General features: G+C 42.0%; 1 protein-coding gene across 4 annotated transcripts in view; it reads right to left on the bottom strand.

Annotated features, from left to right (window-relative positions):
* PCMT1 (protein-L-isoaspartate (D-aspartate) O-methyltransferase) overlaps positions 1-22,747 on the bottom strand; it is a 54,700-nt gene that overhangs the window by 24,235 nt on the left and 7,718 nt on the right. For all 4 annotated transcript variants that reach the window (XM_007515900.2, XM_060205348.1, XM_060205347.1 and 1 more), the window contains exons 2-3: positions 9,821-9,925; positions 6,974-7,005 (exon numbers count right to left, since the gene is read on the bottom strand). In XM_007515900.2, the coding sequence (XP_007515962.2) occupies positions 6,974-7,005; positions 9,821-9,925 (137 nt within the window). The remainder of the gene's footprint in view (positions 1-6,973; positions 7,006-9,820; positions 9,926-22,747) is intronic.

Genomic DNA, 22,747 nt, shown 5'->3' on the forward strand with positions numbered 1-22,747 from the left:
TTGTGATTCCTTCCAAATATGTTCACTCTAGGTACAAGCAAGTAAATACATAGAGATTTTTTCCAAGCAGGATACCATCAAGACTTTTGTCAACATCTGTAGAGCTTGTTAGCCTTGTGGTTTTTTTTAATATTTATTTATTTATTTATTCCCTCTTGTTACCCTTGTTTTATTGTGGTTATTATTGTTATTGATGTTGTTGTTGTTAGATAGGACAGAGAGAAATGGAGAGAGGAGAGGAAGACAGAGAGAGGGAGAGAAAGACAGACACCTGCAGACCTGCTTCACCGCTTGTGAAGCGACTCCCCTGCAGGTGGGGAGCCGGGGGCTCGAACCAGGATCCTTACCCCGGTCCTAGTGCTTTGTGCCACCTTCGCTTAACCCACTGCGCTACCACCCAACTCCCTTGTTATCTTTTTTTTTTTATGATTGAGGGGTTTGTTATATGAATTTTAACAACAAATATCCTTAATGATGGATATTTAAGTTAGCTCCAAATACTTTTTTCTCCACTAGAGCACTGCACAGTCCTGGCTTATGGTAGCTGGAAGAACTGAACCTGGGACTTCAGAGCCTCAGGCATTAAACTCTTTTTGCATAACTATTATGCTATCTTCCTCATGAGTTCCTATCTTCTATAACAGGAGATATATTTGTTTATTGCCACATGGGTTAAAAGGACACTCTTAGTGGCTTTTTTTTTTATGTTAGAACAGAGAGAAATTAAGAAAGGAAGGGGAGAGAAAACTAAACACCTGCAGACCTGCTTCACCTTTCATAAACCGTCCCCTGCAGGTGGGGAGTGGAGGCTCAAAACCAAGTCCTTATGCTTGGGAATATGTGCACTTAACCAGCGCTGGGACCCCCAGATGAAATAATTGTTGAGCATATTCAGTCATAGTCAAGTTAGTTATGACAGGAGAGGGGAGAGAGAGAACCTTAAGTATTACTCAGTACATAAATGCCGGAGGTCAAACTTGGGATCTCATGCTTTTAAGTCTGGCATTCTAGTACTGCACCACAGCTGAGTCACTGAGATAAAATGCTATTTCTTTTATCATTTTACAGGGGAGAAGACTGTTAATGGCTCACATTGCAATCACTAACACATGGGTACCATTTCTCATCTCCCTGAGAAAGTTGTCTGTGGAACACTCATCATCATGGAGAAGGGCCTCAAGCTGCATTCCAGCCCCTCACTCCCTCTCTTCCCCGGAGTCCTTACCAAGCCCACTCCAACCAAGTTCACTTTGTGTTCTCCCTCCGTTGCATTTATTAAGTCCTGCCTGGAAATGAGATCATTTGCCCTTCTCTTTTTGGCTTTATCTCACTTAAGATGTCTTCAAATTCCTAAGATGAAATCATCTTCAAAGGCATACTTCTGGGGGCCAGGCAGAAGTGCAGTAGGCTAAGCACACATGGCGAGAAGCGCAATGACAGGCTTAAGGATCCCTGTTCAAGACCCCGGCTCCCACTTGCAGGGGGGTCGTTTCACAAATGGTGAAGCAGGTTTACAGGTGTCTTTCTGTCCCCCTCTCTGGATTTCTCCCTGTCCTATCCAACAACAATAGCTATAACAACAATAACTATAAAAACAAGAACAATAAAAATGGGGTAAATGGCCTCCAGGAGCAGTGGACTTGTAGTGCAGGCACCGAGCCCCAGCAATAACCCTGGAGAGAAGAAAACAGCAAACATCTAGAATATTTGTATATTTGTAGAATAATCTTACAAAGTATATCTATAGCATAAATTCCTATCTATATCCCTGGACAGACGACCCCACCAGTATGTCCTGGAGCTCCACTTCCCCAGAGACCCACCCTACTAGGGAAAGAAAGAGGCAGACTGGGAGTATGGATCGACCAGTCAACGCCCATGTTCAGCAAGGAAGCAATTACAGAAGCTAGACCTTCCACCTTCTGCAGCCCACAATGACCTTGGGTCCATACTCCCAAAGGGATAAAGAATAGGAAAGCTATCAGGGGAGGGGAGGGGATATAGAGATCTGGTGGTGGGAATTGTGTGGAGTTGTACTTCTCCTACCCTACGGTTTTGTTAATGTCTCTTTTTTAAAATAAATAAATAAATTATATATATACACAATTCCTATCTATAGTATAAAAATCCTCAAAGTGGAGTTGAGAATCCAAGTATACTTTTCTGTTTGCAGTATATACATAATATAGGCCAAATTAAATCATAATGGCTATGTTTGTTTTGATTCAAAACAAACCAAGAAATAAAGCCTCTTCTATTCCATTCTTCTTTATAAACCTACATTTCAGAATTCTTCCAAAGTGAGCTTATAACAAATATTATCTCAAGAGATATTCTAAAATGCCTGATGGTTATCATTATAAACCATGAGATTGGATATAGAAATATAGATCAAATATCCATAGTGATAATACTTAACTGCATAATATATAAATGGAGAATGTCTAACTAGCAATTAGAAATAAGTAATGAAGTTGGAGAACTCACTGGCAACCATTTCAATAAAAGTAACTCAGGAAAAAAATCATGATTGCTGAAGCAAGCGGATTACCAAAAGAGAAGTAACAAGACATTTACATATAATCAAACCATTTGTTTACATCATTTATTAGCATCAAAAGGAAAACTTACAACTTTACAGCGGGTTCAGAAAACAGTTTCTTTTCTTTCTTTTTTTTTTTTAACCAGAGTACTGATCAGCTCGTTTATGGTGGTATAGGAGATTGAACCTGAAACTTTGGAGCCTCAGGCAAGAGAGACTCTTTACAAAAAAAAAAAAACAGTTCCTTAGTGAAGAAAAATCTGTCTAACCCTTTCATAAATGACAAAATAAAAAACAAAAAACAGTTCCTGAGTGAAGAAATCTGTCTAACCCTTTCTTAGTCAGATGACCAAAAATTAACATCACCAATAAAGAAACAAGTTCAGGGCTGGGGAGAAGCCTCATGCCGGAGTTTTCTAAGTTACAGATTCAATCCTCTGCACCAGCATAAAAAAAAAAAAAAAATTAATCATATAACCTCTGGTATATTCCAGGCAGAAATGTATATAACCCAAACCATGAGGATATGTCAGACAAGCCTAAGCTGAGGAGTATTCTAGAAAATAAATGTTCTTTATTCATAAGAATTTCAATACTGAATAAAAATAAAGACCATAGGGGAAGCAATTACAGAAGCCAGACCTTCCACCTTCCACATCCCACAATGACCTTGGTCCATACTCCCAGAGGGATAAAGAATAGGAAAGCTATCATGGGAGGGGATGAGATACGGAGACCTGGTGGTGGGAATTGTGTGGAGTTCTGGCCCTCTTATCCTATGGTTTTGTTAATGTCTCCTTTTTTAAATAAAAAAAATAATAAAATAAAATAAAGACCATATAAGGCAACACAGAGCAACAGTATCACATAAAGAAGACTAAAAACTGACAACTGACTAAAATTCCTGACTTGTACATTAGATCTACAAACTAGCTAATAGTGTTGTATTAATATTGATTCCCTGGTTCCAAGCCATAGTTGACTGGCAAGGGTGCCTACCCCGCCATATATATACTGTCAGGGTGTGAGCCTTGATGCCACATAGGTGCTATGACATTGGAGGAAACTCTGGTGTCGTGCTACCTCTCTCTGTCTACCTGAATGAAAACAGGGCCTGTTACAGTGCACAAGGACCCAGGTTCAAGCTCCCAGTGCCCCCAGCAGGGGGAATGCTTTGCAAGTGGTGAAGCAGTGTTGCAGGTCTCTGTCTCTCCCTCTTTATCACCTCCTTCCCTCTCGATTTCTGGCAATCTCTATCCAGTAAATAAAATAAAGATAATAAAAATTTTTTTTTTAAAAAAAAACATGGCCTGAAAGAGGGGAGTTGGTTGGCGGCACACCTGGTTGAGTGCACACATCACCTTGCGCATGGACTCCGGTTTGAGCTCCTTACCTGCAATGGGGCGCTTCCCCTCCAGCCTTGCTATAAGTATCTACTTTCCTCCCTTCCCCTCTATCTCCTCCCCCTCTCCCCGTTCTCAACTTCTGTGTCCTAGCAAATAAAACAGGAAGAAAAAACAGAAGGGGAGGGAGGGAAGGCTAAGCTGCTGAGGGGGAATTTGAAGTGCTAACACAACCCTTAGTGATAACCATAGGGGCAAAATAAAATAAAATCGCAAAACGAGACAAATGAGACAATGGCCACACACACACACACACACACACACACCACCTACCTTAAGGTATTTCCTTTTTTTTTTTTTTTTTTGCCTCCAGGGTTGTCGCTGGTGCTCAGTGCTTACACTATGAATCCACTGCGCCTGGAGGCTATTTTTTCCCTTTTGTTGCCCTTGTTTATTATTGTTGCACGCTTAACCGGTGTACGCTTAATGGCTGAGCTACCACCCAGACCCCCTGTATTTTTTTTTATTCCCTTTTGTTGTCCTTGTTGTTTTATGGTTTTAGTTATTATTGCTGTCATCATTGTTGGGTAGGACAGAGAGAAATGGAGAGAGGAAGGGAAGACAGAGGGAGGAGAGGGAGACAGACACCTGCAGACCTGCTTCACCAACTGTGAAGCGACTCCCCTGCAGATGGGGAGCCGGGGGCTCGAAATGGAATCCTTATGCCGGTACTTTGGCTTTGCACCACCTGTGCTACAGCCTGACTCCCCCCCACACACACCATATTTCTAAGTCATTTACTAAGTTAAGATAAACAACTAATAACTCATTTTGTAGGTACTGAACTTTCTTTAGGATCAATCAGTGGCTTCTCTCTTTTGTTTAAAGAACAAAACAAGTTGGTTAATGGAAAAAGAAAAAGAAAACTGGCTCATGTCCTCCTTTTCCCCTTTTCTCCTGCTACCCAATCCCAACCCATTTCCTCTCTGAATACGGCAGCACTGGAGTGACTGAGTCAGGCTGAGTAAAATACATGGCTGCCCATACCTAGGTGGCCAAGAAGCTTGATGTGGCGTCCAGAAATTTCAGACTCTAAGAGGGGAGAGGAGGGGGCCTGATGAAATAGTCAGACAGGGCACATGGAATGAAAAATAGGAGTCTGAATTCAAGTTATGGAAGGTTTCTGCATCGCACGGGGGGGGGGTTTAGTGCCAGGTGTCACAGCATAAACAGTGGAGGAGGAGGCGTCTGCAGGGACAGAAGAGCTGTGACAGCAGTGGGAACTTGGTTACATACAGAGGGCTGAATGACTACATGCATATGGAAAAAGGAACTACATTTCTCACTGAAACACAGTTAAAAATAGAAAGGGAGAAGACAGGAAGCCATGAACACATACCAGTATAAATAAACATGGAACAGACATTTATATAATTCTCAACGTACTTCCTCACAAAAATAGGTGTTATATTACAAATGCCAGAAAGAGTGACTTTTCAGTGGAGAAGGCTGGTAGGTGCCTGACCTTAAAGAAATTAATTTTTTACCAGAGATAGGACAAGACTGTATTCTGAGTGGAGAAGATGTGACGAGAACTCAGCGTCGCCTATGCCATTCCCACCAAAGATGCAGAACATCCGGATCTAAGGAGGAAATGAACCCCTGAAACTGATGGGCATCAATAAAATAATTTCAGAGGGGAGGGGAAGGAGGAGAAAGAGGAGAAGTAGGAGGAGGAGAGGATGAAGAGGAAGAAAAGAAGAAGAAGAAGAAGGTGATGATGATGATGGAGGAGAAGAAGAAGAAGGAGAAATGAAGGAGGAGGAGGTTTAAGGATTCTATGGTAGGAAAGCATCAATGCTCATATTCTGGCTACGATGGTTACATTGTTACGTAAAGGAATGTCCTCGCCTAAAATAAATGACTCTAAACTAGTCAAGAGTGATGGGACATGATGTCAGTAACTTGCTTTCAAATGAAGTTGACAAAGGGGAATTCTTTTTTTTAATATATGTACTTTTTTTCGCTCTTTTTATTTATTTTCCCTTTTTAAAATTTATTTTATATTTACTTATTTTCCCTTTGGTTGTTGTAGTTATTGTTATTGATGTTGTAGGTTAGATAGGACAGAGAGAAATGGAGAGAGGAGGGGAAGACAGAGAGGAGAGAAAGACACCTGCAGACCTGCTTCACCGCCTGTGAAGTGACTCCCCTGCAGGTGGGGAGCCGGGGGTTTGAACCAGGATCTTTGAATCGATCCTTGCGCTTTACGCCATGTGCGCTTAACCCACTGCGCTAATGCCCAACCCCCAGGAGAGTTCTTAAAACTGTCCTTGCAGTGTTCCTGTAAATTTGAAATTGCTGGAAGTCAGGAGGTAGTGCAGTGGGTTAAGCACAGGTGGCTCAAAGCTCAAGGGCCGGCTTAAGGATCCCGGTTTGAGCCCCCGGCTCCCCACCTGCAAGGGAGTCGCTTCACAGTCGGTGAAGCAGGTCTGCAGGTGTCTATCTTTCTCTCCCTCTCTCTTGTCTTCCCCTCCCCTCTCCATTTCTCTCTGTCCTATCCAACAACAGCGAATGAATAACAACAATAATAAAACAAGGGCAACAATAACTACGGCAACAATAACTACGACAACAAGGGCAACAAAAAAGGAAGAATTTTAAAAAAAGGAAAATAAATAATTTTTTTTTTAATAATTAAATAGCTCTCAGCAAGAATTAATCATCGGGGCTTGGTGGTGGCGCACCTGGTTGAGCGCACCTGGTTGAGCGCACGTTATAATGCGCAGGAGCTGGGTTCGAGCCCCCAGTCCTCACCTGAGGGGGAAAGCTTTGTGAGTGGTAAAGCAGGACTGCAAGTGTCCTTCTGTTTCTCTCAGTGGATAAAGCACTGGATTCTTAACCATGAGGTCCTGAGTTCAATCCCCGGCAGAACATGTACCAGAGTAATGTCTAGTTCTTTCTCTCTACTTATCTTTCTCATGAATAAATAAATTATTTTTAAAAAGGAAGAAAGAGAGAGAGAAAGAAAAGAAAAACTTAAGAGGGAATAATGTCATATATGCCCAAATAGCAAAAGTTAACTTACCATGTGTGGGGCACTGATTGTTGCTTGGAAACCTGAAATAGAAGAAGAAAACTACTGATATACTTAGCTAGAAAAACATACCAAATAGTCCATGTCACTCCCTTTTCTAATATTCATAAAACTATTGCTCATAGTAATTATTTTTATAATATCAAGAAAAACATTTATTTTGCAATTTCGATTACTGCATGCAACCATTAAAATTACAAAACACAATCATGCCAAAGTGTAACAATCACACTAATTTTTTTTTTAAAAAAAAACCTCTCTAGTTAGCTGAGAAAGGAAGACTTTCAGGAAACCTTTCTTTCAGTAACTAATAATGGTATGACTTCTCTTTGGATTTAGAAAAAGAAAATAAGCTTCCATACAGAATAGGCCAAAAAAATCTTTATAAAATGTAACTGATTTGTATTTCTGGCAATTTAAAAAAAAATCTAGGACAACTTAGCAGAACAATTTAAAAAATAGGCAGCTTCAGCTTCCTCTCTGTACTATCGCCTGATGTTAACTCACATGATTTCTCCCTACTTTTTAAATTCTGCTTCATTTTCTTCCGGTGTTGCTTTCATTCTTTAATTTATTCACCTGCTTCTGCATCTGAAGCAATCTTCACTGAGCGGTGGTAGCAGGTGCCTTCGGGGTTCAGAAGCTCCTCGGGATCTTCTCTGCTGGTTTGGTGCTTCAAACGAAGGAAGCATGGCAGCTGGCTGGCAGAATCCTGAGGCACTTCTAAGCCTCAAAGGCGCCCACTGCCAAGGCTCAGCAGTTCAGCAAAACCTGCTTCAGGAGAAGGAGTTAAATGTGGAGCTTTCTAAAAACAAGCACAAACTTGGGAGCCGGGCAGTAGAACAGCTGGGTTAAGTGCACATAGCGCAAAGTGCAAGAACCGGCAAAAGGATCCCGGTTCGAGCCCCTGGCTCCCCACATGCAGGGGAAGCAGGCAGTGAAGCAGGCAGTGAAGCAGGCCTACAGGTTTCTGTCTCTCTCCCTCTCTGTCTTCCCCTCCTCTCTCCATTCCTCTGTCCTATCCAACAACGACAACATCAGTAACAACAATAATAACTACAACAACAAAAAAAAACAAGGGCAACAAAAGGGAAAATAAATAAATAAAACATACAACTTAAAAATAAAATAAAGTGTGGTCCAGGAGGTGGCACAGCAGATAAGGCTTTGGACTAATCCCTGGCAGCACATGTACCAGAGTAATATCTGGTTCTCTCTCTCCTATCATTGCTCATGAATAAATAAATAAAATCTTTAAAAAATAAAATAAAATAAAAACAAGTACAAACCAAAAGAGTCAGGCCACGTGAAGCACAGAAGTCATTAATAACCTACACTTAATGCCTTTAGTGTTGACTTTTAAATACTAATGCCTATGTGAAAAACAGCCTGTGTCAGCATTAAGGGACCAGAAGAAAACACAGCACTCAGCTCAAACTGTAAGTTTCATTAAAAGGATGTTTTTAAACTCCTTCAATTGGGGAGATAAGGGTCAGTAAGACAGTTGCTGGGAGTCAGGCGGTAACATAGTGGGTTAAGCGCAGGTGGCACAAAGCACAAGGACCGGCATAAGGATCCCGGTTCCAGCCTCCGGCTTCCCACCTGCAGGGGAGTCACTTCACAGGCGGTGAAGCAGGTCCGCGGGTGTCTATCTTTCTCTCTCCCTCTCAGTTTTCCCCTCCTCTCTCCATTTCTCTCTGTCCTATCCAACAACGACGACAATAATAATAATAATAACTACAAGGGCAACAAAAAGGAATAAATAAACATTTTTTTAAAAAAAAAGAAGTGGCCTGGGAGGTGGCACAGTGGATAACGTGTTGGACTCTCAAGCTATGAGGTCCCGAGTTCAATCCCCGGCAGTACATGTACCAGAGTGAAGTCTGGTTCTTTCTCTCTCTCCTTCTATCCTTCTCATTAATAAATAAAAAAAATTTTTTTTTAATCTTGGTTCGAGCCCCTGGCTCCTCACCTGCAGGAGGTTTGCTTCACAGACAGTGAAGCAGGTCTGCAGGTGTCTTTCTCCCCCCACCCCCGTCTTCCCCTCCTCTCTCAACTTCTCTCTGTCCTATCCAACAACAACAGCAATAACAACAAGACAATAAACAAAAAGAACAACAAAAAGGGGGAAAAAATAAAGTTTCTTTAAAAAAAAAATGTACTTGGAATTACAAAATTCAGGATGGGTCAAGATGAACAATGTAATAATAAGATTCCATGAACCCATTTATTGACTATTTTTACTTACAAAACTTATAGGTTTTAAATAAAGACATAACATTTTCAGTGGCCTGGGAGGTGGTGCAGTGAATAAGGTGTTGAATTCTCAAGCCATGAAAGTCCCAAATTCAATCCCTAGCATCACATGTGCCAGAGTGGTGCTCTGTCTGGCTCTTGTTCCTTGTTCTCTCTACTTCTCAAATAGGTTAGTTAGTTAAATAGTTATAAACAGTGACATTTCCACAATTCAAAAGCTTACCTGGGGCCCGGCGGTGGCGCAGTGGGTTAAGCCCATGTGGCGCAAAGCGCAAGGACGGGCATAAGGATCCCGGTTCAAGCCCCCGGCTCCCCACCTGCAGGAGAGTCCCTTCACAGGAGGTGAAGCAGGTCTGCAAGTGTCTATCTTTCTCTCCCCTTCTCTGTCTTCCCCTCCTCTCTCCATTTCTCTCTGTCCTATCCAACAACGAATGACATCAACGATGGCAATAATAATAACCACAACGAGGCTACAACAAGGGCAACAAAAGGGGGAAAAAAATGGCCTCCGGGAGCGGTGGATTCATGGTGCAGGCACCAAGCCCAGCAATAACCCTGGAGGAAAAAAAAAAAAAAGCTTACCTATTGATTGTGGAGAATCCATGTAAGGGTTACATTTTGCATAGTGGGAGCGGTCTGTGGCCAGCATTACTTCAAATACTTTATCATTCTTGATGATTCCATTTTCTGAAATAAATGAAGAAAATATTTTAGGTTGGAAGTAAGATGAATATACATGTGAAAGAATGAAGCTCAACTCTTATAACAGGCACAAAAAATCAAAATGGAGCAAAGTCCAAAGCACAAGGGCTAAAACCATAAAAATCCATAAAAGAGTGGTCTTGGAGATGGCTCAGTGAGTGGATAAAGCACTGAACTCTCAAGCATGAGGTTCTGGGTTCAAACCCCAATAGCACATGTACCAGGGTGATGTCGGGTTCTTCCCCTCTCCTCCTATCTTTCTCATTAATAAACAAAATCTTTTAAAAAAAATTTTTTAATCCATAAAAGAAAAAATTGGGGTAAATCTACAAGGCCCAAGGCAGGAAGTCAGAGATATAACTGCACCAAAAGGGTAAGGAATGGCTGGCGAGATATTCCAGTGGTGAGCACAAGGACTTGCAGGAGTGAAGCACTAAGTTTAGTCCCTGGCACTGCACATTGGGATCGGTGCTCTGGTTCTCTGCTTTCTCTCATTACAATGACAGATAAGTGGTCCAGGAGGTGGCACGGTGGATAAAGCACTGGACTCTCGAGCATGAGGTCCTGAGTTCAATCCCCGGCAGCACATGTACCAGAGTGATGTCTGGTTCTCTCTCTTTCTCTCCTCCTATCTTTCTCATTAATAAATAAACAAAATCTCTATAAAAATAAATAAATAAATAACAGATAAGTGAAAAAAATCCAAGTACACTCAAAAAGAGAAAACAGATAAACTGTATCATCAAAAACAAGAATTAGAAATTAAAGAACACCATTCAAAGGAGGAGAGGAAATGACTCATAGGGTAAGAGAAAAAAATCTGCAAATTATATATCTGAGAAGACATGTATTTAGAGTATACAAAAGTTCTTACAACTCAACTTAAAAAGACATTCCAATTTAAAAATATACAAAGCCGTGATCACAGCAAGACAGCTCACCTAGGTAGTGTGCCTGCTTTGCCACACACAAGACCCAGACTCAAGCCCAGCTCCTATCACACTGCAGGACGCCCTTTCACTTTCTGTCTTTTTCTCCATTTCCATCTGAGGAAGGAAGCTGGGAGGTAGCACAGTGGATAAAGCTTTAGCTCAAGTATGAAGCTCCAAGCTCAATTCCCAGCATTGCATGTACCAGAGTGATGCTATGGTTCTCTCCACTCTCTCTCTCTAAAAGTAAATAAAACTTTTTAAAAATGAAAACCATCGGGAGTCGGGCAGTAGCGCAGCGGGTTAAGCGCACATGGCACAAAGTCCAAGGACCCGTAAGGATCCCAGTTCGAGCCCCCGGCTCCCCACCCGCAGGGGAGTTGCTTCACAGGCAGTGAAGCAGGTCTGCAGGTGTCTATCTTTCTCTCCCCGTCTATCTCCATTTCTCTCTGTCCTATCTAACAATGACAACAACAATAATAACTACTATAACAACAACAACAAAAACCAACAAGGGCAACAAAACAGAAAATAAAGATATTTTTAAAAATGAAAACCATCAGCTTAGAGCAATGAAGTACCAGTGACATTTTTTTTTTATTTTATTCATTGGAGAGAGACAGAACTTGAGAGGGGAGAGGGAGACAGAGAGGGAGAGAGATGCCTCACCGCTGGAGAAGTTTTACTCTGCAGGTGAAATCACCTGAGATTTAAACTCGGGTCTCTTTGCATTCTAGGAACTGGGTGTGCCACTGCCCAGTTCCCAAAACTTATTTTTTTTAAAGAAAGACTTATTTATTAATGAGAGGAGGATGGGGAGAAAGAATAAGAACACTAGAGCATCACTCTGGCACATGAGATATTAAAGATAGACCCCAGCACCTGTGGCCAGATATTGGCACACCTGGCTGAGTACACACATTCCCGTATACAAGGAACCTGGTTCAAGTCCCTGGTCCCCACAGAGGAGGCTTCACAAGTGGCGAAATAGTGACGCAGGTATCTATCCTCCTCTCTCAGCTTCTCTCTATATCTATAAAAAAATAAAATAGGAGCCAGGAAGTAGTGCACCTGGATACCAGCACACACATTACAGTGCACAAGGACCCAGGTTCATGCCCCTGGTCCCCACCTGCAGGGGAAAAGCTTCATAAGTGGTAAAGCAGGACTGCAGGTCTCTTTGTCTCTTTCCCTACCTCCCCCATCCCTCTCAATCTCTCTCTATCCAATAATAAGTAAAATATTATTTTAAAAATAATATAGTGCATGCATAACATTTCTCAGTTTTCTTTTTTATTTTCATCTACCTGTTGAACCTCTCTGTCATCTTTGGAAAAATGCTTATTTAGATCTATCCACTTTTTAATCAGGGTTTTTGGCTGTTCATTTGTATGACTTTTGTATGTGTTTTTGGATGTATAGCTGTGTCAGGTACATGATTTGTAAATGTCTTCTACCACTTTAAAAAAAATAATAAAAATAAATAATAATAATATAACGGCATCTTACGCTTGGCAGCTCAATGCTTAAGCTGCTGTGCCATCTCCCAGGCCAGCTGGTGACAAAACCTAAAAAGATAAATAAGTAAAAACATACAAAGAGTTGTCCGGGAGGTGGCGCAGTGGATAAGGCATTGGATTCTCAACCATGAGGTCATGAGTTCGATCCCCGGCAGCACATGTACCAGAGTGATGTCTGGTTCTTTCTCTCCTCCTATCTCTCTCATGAATAAATGAATCAACTCTTTTAAAAAAAAAAAAGAAAGAAATATGCTGTGCATTTAAAAAAAACATATAAAGAATCCGAATAACACAAGAAATCAGAATGTAAAATGTGACAATGTAAAATGCTGCAGTTCTCTGGAAAAGTGGCAGTGCCCCAAATGGTTCAACACCAGAGCTCCCAGGACTCAGAAATTCTACTTCTATTTATACAACCTGTCTGCACCCAAGGAAGAAAGAACAGTATGTCCACACAAAAACCTACACTATACTCTTACAGTAATATTTTTAACTAAAATGTAACTGTAACTCAAACATCTATCACCTAATGAATGGGTAAACAATGTGGTAGATTCAACAATGAATTATTATGCCATAACATTAATGTAAACACTATGCAAAGTGACAAAAAACCAACCAGGGGCTGGAGAGACAGTATAATGAGTATGCAATGAACTTTCATTCCTGAGGCTCTGAGATTCTAGGTTTAATCCCGAACTCACCATAAACCAGAGCTGAGCAGTGCTCTGGCCTATCTTTCTCTCATTAAAATAAAGTTGTTGGGTTTTTGTTTGTTTGTTTGTTTTGCCTCCAGGGATATAACTGGGGCTCAGTGTCTGCTCTAGGAACCCACTGCTCCTGGAGGCCATATTTCCCCTTTTGCTGCCCTTGTTGTTATTATTGTTGGATAAGACAGAGAGAAATTGGGGGGGGGGAGGGGGAATAGAGAAAGGGAGAGAAATAATAACTACAACAACAATAAAACAAAAAGGGCAAGGGCAACAAAAGGGAAAATAAATTTTAAATATAGAGATAGAGATAGAGATATCCTCCAGGGTTATCGCTGGGGCTCGGTGCCTGTACCATGAATCCACTGCTCCTGGAGGCCATTTTTTCCCTTTTGTTGCCCTTGTTGTTTATCAATGTTGTAGTTATTATAGTTGTTGTTACTGATGTCGTCATTGTTAGACAGGACAGAGAGAAATCAAAAGAGATGGGGAAGACAGACACATCTTTTTTTAATATTTATTTATTTAACCCATTTTGTTGTCCTTGTTTTATTGTTGTAGTTATTATTGTTGTTATTGATGTCATCATTGTTGGATAGGACAGAGAGAAATCAAGAGAGGAGGGGAAGACAGAGAGGCGGAGAGAAAGACAGACTCCTGCAGACCTGCTTCACTGCTTGTGAAGCGACCCCCCTGCAGGTGGGGAACCGGGTGCTCGAACCTGGATCCTTATGCCAGTCCTTGCACTTTGCGCCACCTGCACTTAACCTGCTGCGCTACCTTCCAACTCCCAAAAAAATATTTCTACAGAAACGGCTTAAAGGAAACTACTCCCCCGCAATCCCTTACAAAAGATATTAAAATAAAACAGTGAGTAGCTAGGGAGGTTGCTTAGTGGTAGTACTCAGAACTTAGGTGTACAAGGTCCCAAGTTTGATTCCCAGTATCACACATACCAGAGTGATAGTCTGATTCATTCTGTTTAATAAATAACTTTTTTCCATAATAATTATTTATTAAAGATTTGTTTGTTTATTAGAAAGATAGGAGGAGAGAGAAAGAACCAGACATAACTCTGGCACATGTGCTGCCGGGGATCGAACTCAGGACCTCATGCTTGAGAATCCCATGCTTTATCACTGCGCCACCTCCCGCACCACAATAAATAACTTTTTAAAACATTAATAATAAGAAGCCGGCAAATAGTTCACTTGGATAGCATGCTGCTTTGCCATTCATGCTAGCCACATTCAAGCCCACCCTCCACAGCATTGGAGGGACTTTTGCCACTGAAATTACCCCCAACACCCCTATCCGCCCACCTGCACCCCCATCTCTGTGTGAAAAAGTCACCCTGTAGTAATGTAGCCCAGTGATAACCCCCCAAAAACTTAATAATAAAGACAGTGAGAACATTTTTAAAGTTTTAAACGCAGAGTAACAAATATAAATATTATTTATAAATATCATTTACTTAATATTTGCTATGTGGTAAACAAGCACATTACACAAACTATGAAACAACCATATGTTATTTCCAACAACCAATCATATAAAGGAAGCACTGTCACTATTTCATTTTACAAATGATGAAACGGAGCTTAAATAGTCCAAGTCCACAGACCAACAAAGGATACCGCCATTCAAATAGCCATCTCAGAATTCCATGAAGCATTTCACTGTATTGCTGCTATTATATTCAAATAGCTTAGTAGCTTCTACTAATTCACCTTCCAAAAAATTCTTCAGTCGCTATTTTGCCTTGAACTCTATTTAAATTCCTGAGGGGTGAGTCATAGTTCTCCAAGGTCACATGGGCCTTAGAGGTCAACAGGCCTAACTTCCTCATATATTGGTACCATTGGCTGTTAAGACCACTCTATCAGAACACTTCTCTATATTCAGAAGAAATCCCCCTACTTTTATCTCACTTACATGTAGTCTTAATGCTGCTCTCTGAAGCCACAAAGGACAAAATGCATCAGCAATCCTTCAAGTGTTACGTTTTTTGGGTAAAGGAGCCTCACTCAATACTTACAATTATTCATAAGCTTTTAAACTATCTTTATATCCACTTATTCATTCTTCTCCAGATAAAATGACAGCTAAAATTAAACAAGTACATTTAAAAAATCAAAATAAATCACTCACTCCAAAGCTAACCTTAGCAAAGCAAGGACTGCAAAAGCTGAATAAGGGCAGGAGACTGGCATACTTTAACAATGACTCTTTAGTCACTATCAGGCCATTCCACCAGCTGGGGCCCCTAATCGGGGAGTCCTAAGATTCCCAAACAGACTTGATGGGCCTAGAACTCAAATAAATCCCTCTCTCCACTGTTACCTGTCATTTCTATCAGGAACAACAAAATAAACCCCTTTGTGGGCCTCCATAGGACCTTGCTCTCAACCTGGATCAACAGTAGTAGAGAATATTCCATCCTCCAAAGGGAGGCTGGACAATATACTCTATGCTACACCTGAGGAAGATAGGTCGATACTGGGGCAGCTTGGAATGTTCCTACTCATGACCACAGAATGTGAGCTCAGATCTAAGGGATGTAGAGGTCACACAGGCTCCTAAGCTAATTATGGGCCCCAGGTCACATCAAATTGATGGGTCTTACAGCAATATTTATACCCCTTTCCCATATTAGGGAGCTACTCTCTTCCCTGATCCAGCTTTCTGGTCCTTTTCCAGCCATGACATCATCTCCCCAGACAATAATTAGGATCCACCTGCATATCAGATTTCAGGCTCAGGCAAAAAAAAAAAAACAAAACTAGTATAGCTACAGGCTCTTTGAAATAGAACTAAAATATGCCTACTAGCTATCTACAAAATGGAGGACCCCCCAACACTTCATCTGCACTATTCCAGCCTTTAGGTCCATGATTGGTGAACAATTTCTTTGGTTTTGTATATTAACTCTCTTTTCCAGGTTCCAGATGCTAGCAGGATGCGACCCAGACTTCCCTGGACAGACAACCCCACCAATGTGCCTTGGAGCTCCGCTTCCCCAGAGACCTTCCCCACTAGGGAAAGAGAGAGAGAGGCTGGGAGTATGGATCTACCTGTCAACGCCCATGTTCAGCAGGGAAGCAATTACAGAAGCCAGACCTTCAACCTTCCGCATCCCACAATTATCTTGGGTCCATACTCCCAGAGTGTTAAAGAACAGGAAAGCTATCAGTGGAGGGGATGGCATACGGATGTCTGGTGGTGGGAATTGTGTGAAGCTGTACCCCTCTTATCCTATGGTTTTGTCAATGTTTCCTTTTTATAAATAAAAAAGTTTTAAAAAATTAAAGAAATTACTTCCTTGAAGCTAGATGATATACTTCCATCAAATGCATGAATTTCTTTGGCTGCACTATTACCTCTACAGAGGTACACAGAATTTACTAAAAACACTGAGTTTTTTTTTTTATTATCTTTATTTATTGGATAGAGACAGACAGAAATCAAAAGAGGGAAGGGAGAGAGATTGAGACACCTGCAGCCCTGCTTCACCACTCGTTAAGCCTTCCCCATGCAGGTGGGGACTGGGGCTCGAACCTGGGTCTGTGTGCACTATAACCTGTACGCTTAACCAGGTGCGCCACTGCCCAGCCCCATGTGCCTTTTTTTTTTTTTTAAAGATTATTTATTTACTCATGAGAAAGAAGGAGAGAGAGAAAGAACCAGACATCACTCTGGTACATGTGCTGCCGGGGACTGAACTCAGAACCTCACACTTGAGAGTCAAAGGCTTTATCCACTGTGCCACCTCCTGGACTGCCAACACTAAGTGGTTTTTAAAAGCATATCACAAGGTTCCAGGCGGTAGTGCAGCGGGTTAAGCACACGTGATTCAAAGGACAAGGATGGCTTAAGGATGCGGGTTCGAGCCCCCGGCTCCCCACCTGCAGGAGAGTCGCTTCACAGTCGGTGAAGCAGGTCTGCAGGTGTCTGTCTTTCTCTCCTCCTCTCTGTCTTCCCCCTCCTCTCTCCATTTCTCTCTATCCTAACAACGATGACATCAAAAACAACAATAACTACAACAAGGGCAACGAAAGGGAATAAATATTTTTAAAAATAATTAATTAAGTAAAAGCATATCACCACCAGTCATTTATTACAAATGTGAACGGGGGGGGGGGGTGCTACTGGGCAGTAGTGCAGCAGGTAAAGCGCAGGAACCGGCCTAAGTATCCCAGATGCCGTTCCAGCAACCAACTGCAGGGGGAGCCACTTAAGTGAAGCAGGTCTGCAGGTGTCTTTCTCTCCCGCTCTCTGTTGTCCCCTCCTCTCTCATTTCTCTCTGTCCTATCCAACAATAACAACCACAACAAGGGCAACAAAAAGGGGAAAATAGCCTCCAGGAGCAGTGGATTCATTTGTAGATAACCCTGGAGGTCTGAATCTGGAGCCAGAAAATAGTTCGGTTAATGGAGGATACACTTTACCATCCACAAGGACCCACCCAGTTGAAGCCACTGCCACCAGAGGAGCACCATGCTAAGGGGAGGCTTCATTTTGGTGGCACCGTATTGCATTGTCTCTCTCTCTCCCTATCTGCCTTTCATCCTTTATCTGGAAGAAAAAGAAGAATCCACTGGAAACGATGAACAAGTGGATAATGCAGGCATAAAGCCTCAACAAAGCTTAGCAACAGAAGGAAAAAAAATCTGAACACATCAAGGCTCATTATTTGTCAAGTTTCTAAAATTTCCACCACACGATTCTTACTTATTTCTGCCTATTATTATTTTGAAAGATGCCTGAACCATGCCAGTGTGTTGTTTTGTTTTGTAATCTGAATTATACAACTTCCAGTGTCCTTAAATATTTCCAGCAAACAACCAAGTAATCTAATGTTCCACTTTGCCTGACTCGTATAGCCTAATTATGAGTAAATGTGCCATTACTATTAGGCTTTCTTTAAAAGAAAAAGAGAGAAAATAGAGGCACAGACAGAGAGACACCTGCAGCTTTTCTCTGTGAAGCTTTTCCCCTGCAGAGGGGAACAGGGGCTTGATCCTGAGTCCTTGAGAGTTCTATTAGGTGCACTTAACCAGGCATGCCACAGCCTGGCCCCCTATTATTAGCCTTTCTGAAACAGTGAAGAACTTTAGAACCACCCATGCCCAATTCCCCTGCATGTTAGGAAGCACGGACCCTTACTATGTAATTATAATAACGTTTAATGTTGGTCCAAAGGAGAAGTTGGGGGGGGGGGGCTGGCAGAGCACTGGATTTGCATGCTTAGAGCTCCCGGTTGATCCTCAGCACAAACTGTACTGGATGGTGTTCTAGCTTTTCTCTCTCTTTCATATGAAGTGTTTCCAATATAATATGAAATAAACAAAATACTTTTTTAAAAGATTTAATTAATTTATTAATGAGGAAGACAGGAGAGAGAAAGAACCAGACATCACTCTGGTACATGTGCTGCCAGAGATCAAACTCAGGACCTCATGCTGGAGAGTCTAGTGCCTTAGTCACTGTGCCACCTCCTGGACCACACTTTTTTTTTTAACCAGAGCACTGCTTATCTCTAACTTATCTGGGACTTTGGAGCCTCAGGCTAGTGTCAGGTTAGTGAGACAGCAACACAGTGCACCTGCTTTGCCATGCACGCCGGCTCAGGCTTGAACCCCACAGCACCAAAGGAAGCTTCAGTGCCATGGTGTCCTTCCCTCTCCCTGTGGTTTTTTCTTTCTACCTGAAAAAGCCATTCTAGAGCAGCAAAGGCCCTGCAATGACAAAAATAGACAAAAGTCAAAGAATCAAAGAAAAGAATGGTGGCTGCTAAGAGGGGTGGAGGGAGTAGGGGAGTAAGCAAAAAAATAAGTGATGGAAGAAATACAAAACCTGCAGGTATAAAGTTAAGTGAGTCATGGGTATGCAGTGTCCAGCATGGTGACTACAGTCAACAGTACTGGAAAGTATACTTGAAAGTTGCCAAGACAGCAAATCGTAAACATTGACTCTCATAACATCGGTATGGAGACCGATGGTAACTAGACTTTTGGTCACTTCACAATGTATACAAATATACAGTATGGAGAATCCATTTTTCCATAGAAAAATACATCATGGCTTTTCCAACAATCCAAAAGAAACAAAGAGTAAGGAGTAAACCCAGTGAACTCTTAAGTTTTGATGTGGCCATACAATTAATGATGGCTACTGATTTTCAAAACTTAAAAATGAACAAAGTATAAAAGACTTGTTTGGTGCTCAGAATGAAATACAAATGTTACCATTTTTGACACAAGGTAGAAAGAGCCACCAATAAACTAGGAAATGAGAGAGAGTTCCCTTGTATGTCTTCTTCCAAAGTGAAAGGCTTAAGACACAGTTATCAGCTTCCAAATTATGAAGCAAAAAATGGAAGTTACAGTATATTACTCAAAACTGCAAATGTAACCACAGAAGATGAACCAGCGGGGTCGGGCAGCAGAGTTATGCACACATGGTGCAAAGTGCAAGGACCAGCGTAAGGATCCTGGTTCCAGCCCCCAGCTCCCCACCTGCAAGGCGGTCACTTCACAGATGGTGAAGCAAGTCTGCAGGTGTCTTTCTCTCCCCCTCTGTCTTCCCGCCTCTCTAGATTTCTCTCTGTCCTATCCAATAATGACAGCAATAAAAACAATAATAATAACCACAGCAATGATTAAAAAAAAAAAAAAAGAGCAACAAAAGTAGAAAAAATAGCCTCCAGGAGCAGTGGATTCATAGTGCAGGCACCGAGCCCCAGCAATAACGCTGGAAGCAAAAAAAAAAAAAAAAAAGGAACCAAAAGTCTTGATAAAACGAGATATATATATATATATATATATATATATATATATATATATATACACATACAGACTGATTTTATTTTATTTTTTGCCACTAGGGTTATCTCTGGAGCTTAGGATCTGTACAAGTTCAGATTCCCCAGAGGCCATCTTCTTCTTTTGACTGAGGGTAAGACAAGGGGGGAGGGGGGCGAGATACAGAGAAGCAGAGACACCTAAAGCCTCGCCCCACCACTTATGGAGTTTCCCCTCTACAAATGGGGGCCGAGAGTTTGAAGTGTGTGCTCATCCCTCTCCGTAGTTAGATGTAGCCTAACAATTAAGTTTCTGTCAATACAACTTTTGCAGAAATGACATACACAAACATATTAAAAGGAATGGGGCTGGGGGTCGGGCAGTAGTGCAGCGGGTTAAGCACACATGGTGCAAAGCACAAGGACTGGCACAAGGATCCTTGATGTTCAAGCCCCCGCCTCCCCACCTGCAGGGGGGGGTCGCTTCACAAGGCTCCCCACCTACAGGGGGGTCGCTTCACAAGCAGTGAAGCAGGTCTGCAGGTGTCTTATCTTTCTCTCCCCCTCTGTCATCCCCTCCTCTCTCCATTTCTCTGTCCTAGCCAACAACAACAACATCAGTAACAACAATAATAACCACAACAAAGATAAAAAAGCAAGGGCAACAAAATGCAAAAGAATGACCTCCAGGAGCAGTGGATTTGTGGTGCAGGCAGGCACCAAGCCCCAGCAATAACCCTAGAGGGGGAAAAAAATAAAAAGGAATGGGGTTTTCCTCTTTCGCCGTATTTCTCTGCACTGGGTGGAATAGAGAAATGATAGCAGAACAAGCTCACAGATGACAGTGGAGCCAAAAAAGAAAAAGAAAAAAAAGTCGAAGAGCCCAGGTGACCCACTCCCCAGAGCCACTATATTAGGTCTGAATTTATTCTTGGACTCTGAGGAAACAGTAACTTTTACTTTGGTGAAGCCGTTGTTATATCGGTCTTTGCTGCAGCAGTATCCTAAAGCAAGTATTCCAAAGCACGTTACACATGAGGAGGAGAAGGGAACTCAGTCTGAAGATGGGGACTGGAGTTAGAGCAGGGTAGGAGGGCTGTCTAAGATCCCAGAGAGACTCGAAAGCTCAGCAAGTGTTTACACTAGATACAGCGAGCTGTGCAGAAAGCTGGCAACAGAACTGGGGACACTAAGAAAGCTGGGCTGTGGGGAGAGCATAAGGGTTCTACAGAAAGGCTTTCACGCCTGAGGCTCGGAAGGGGCAGGTGCAATGCCTGCACTGCCACAGGCCAACGTCCTAGTTTGTCTCTTCTTTTCTCTCCTTTTCTCTTTTATACCAGAAAAGACAAAGAGAGCAGTGGTTTACATATACCCTGTAGGCATGTGAAATTATGACTCTAAAATCTAATAATTTTGTAAATAACTGTTAAATTACTAATAAAAGCACAATGAAGGGGATGACTAGGCATTTTTCAGAATCAGAGTTAACTGGATGACTGAAAAAAAAAAATAATGATTTCGTTGATTTCTGATTTCTGGTCTGGGAAAATGAAAAAGAAAAATCTCATAGAGAAAGAGGGACCGGAAGATAGCTTACTTAGTAGAGTGTGCACCGGGGTCCACCAGGAACTAAGGAAATGTAAAGACCAGATAGAAAGAAAGAGAAGAAAGGAAGGAAGGAAGGAAAGAGAAGAAAGGAAGAGAAGAAAGAAAGAGAAGAAAGGAAGGAAGAAAGAAAGAGAAGAAAGGAAGGAAGGAAGGAAGGAAGGAAGGAAGGAAGGAGGGAGTCGGGCAGTAGCACAGCGAGTTAAGTGCACGTGGCACAAAGCGCAAGGACCAGCAGAAGGATCCCAGTTCTAGCCCCCGGCTCCCCACCTGCAGGGGAGTCGCTTCACAGGCGGTGAAGCAGGTCTGCAGGTGTCTGTCTTTCTCTCCCCCTCTCTGTCTTCCCCTCCTCCATCCATTTCTCTCTGTCCTATCCAACAACAACATCAACAATGATATCAATAACAATAATAATAACTACAACAAGGGCACCAAAAGGGAATAAATTTAAAAAAAAAAAAAAGGAAGGAAGGAAGGAAGGAAAGGGAAGGGTGAAAGGAGAGTAGGAGAAAGGGAAAGAAACAAAGAGAAGAAGGGAGGGAGGGAGAAGAAAGAAGGGCCAGGCGACGGGTGGCTCACTTGGTAAAGCAAACATGTTACAATGCACAAGGATCCAGGTTCAAGTCCAGGGCCCCCCGCCTGCAGGACGGAAGCTTGATGAATGGTGAAACAGTGCTGTGTCTCTCTTTCTCATGCTCACATGCACACTCTCTCTAACCATCTCAATCTCCCTCCTCCCTTCTCAAATTGTCTCTATTCAATGAATAAAGTAATTATAATAATTAAAAATAAAAAGAGCAACTTATTATTAATCTACAGTATGTAAACTGCTATTAACCATCTATTCTATGGGTCTTCTCTCTCTCTTTCTATATGAATTTGAGAGAGAGAACCAGGATATCCCTCTGGCACAGGAAATGCGGACATTGAACCCAGATCCTCATGCTTGCAAATCCAGCGCTTTATCCAGAGTCACCTCCAAGGCATTTCAAATGCATGTCTTCTCAATTACTAAAATACCAGGAAAAACAGTAAGTGAACAACATGGTCACTTTTACTTCCTGATTAAAAGTACACATAAGAGCTACAGACACGTTCAGTACAGAAAGTCTGAAATGGGGCGTCGGGTAGTAGCACAGCGGGTTAAGCGCACATGGCGTGAAGCACAAGGACCCACGTAAGGATCCCGGTTCAAGCCCCCAGCTCCCCACCTGCAGGGGAGTCGCTTCACAGGCGGTAAA

The sequence above is a fragment of the Erinaceus europaeus genome, chromosome 13 (assembly GCF_950295315.1).
Source record: "Erinaceus europaeus chromosome 13, mEriEur2.1, whole genome shotgun sequence".
In the NCBI taxonomy this organism is placed as follows: domain Eukaryota; kingdom Metazoa; phylum Chordata; class Mammalia; order Eulipotyphla; family Erinaceidae; genus Erinaceus; species Erinaceus europaeus.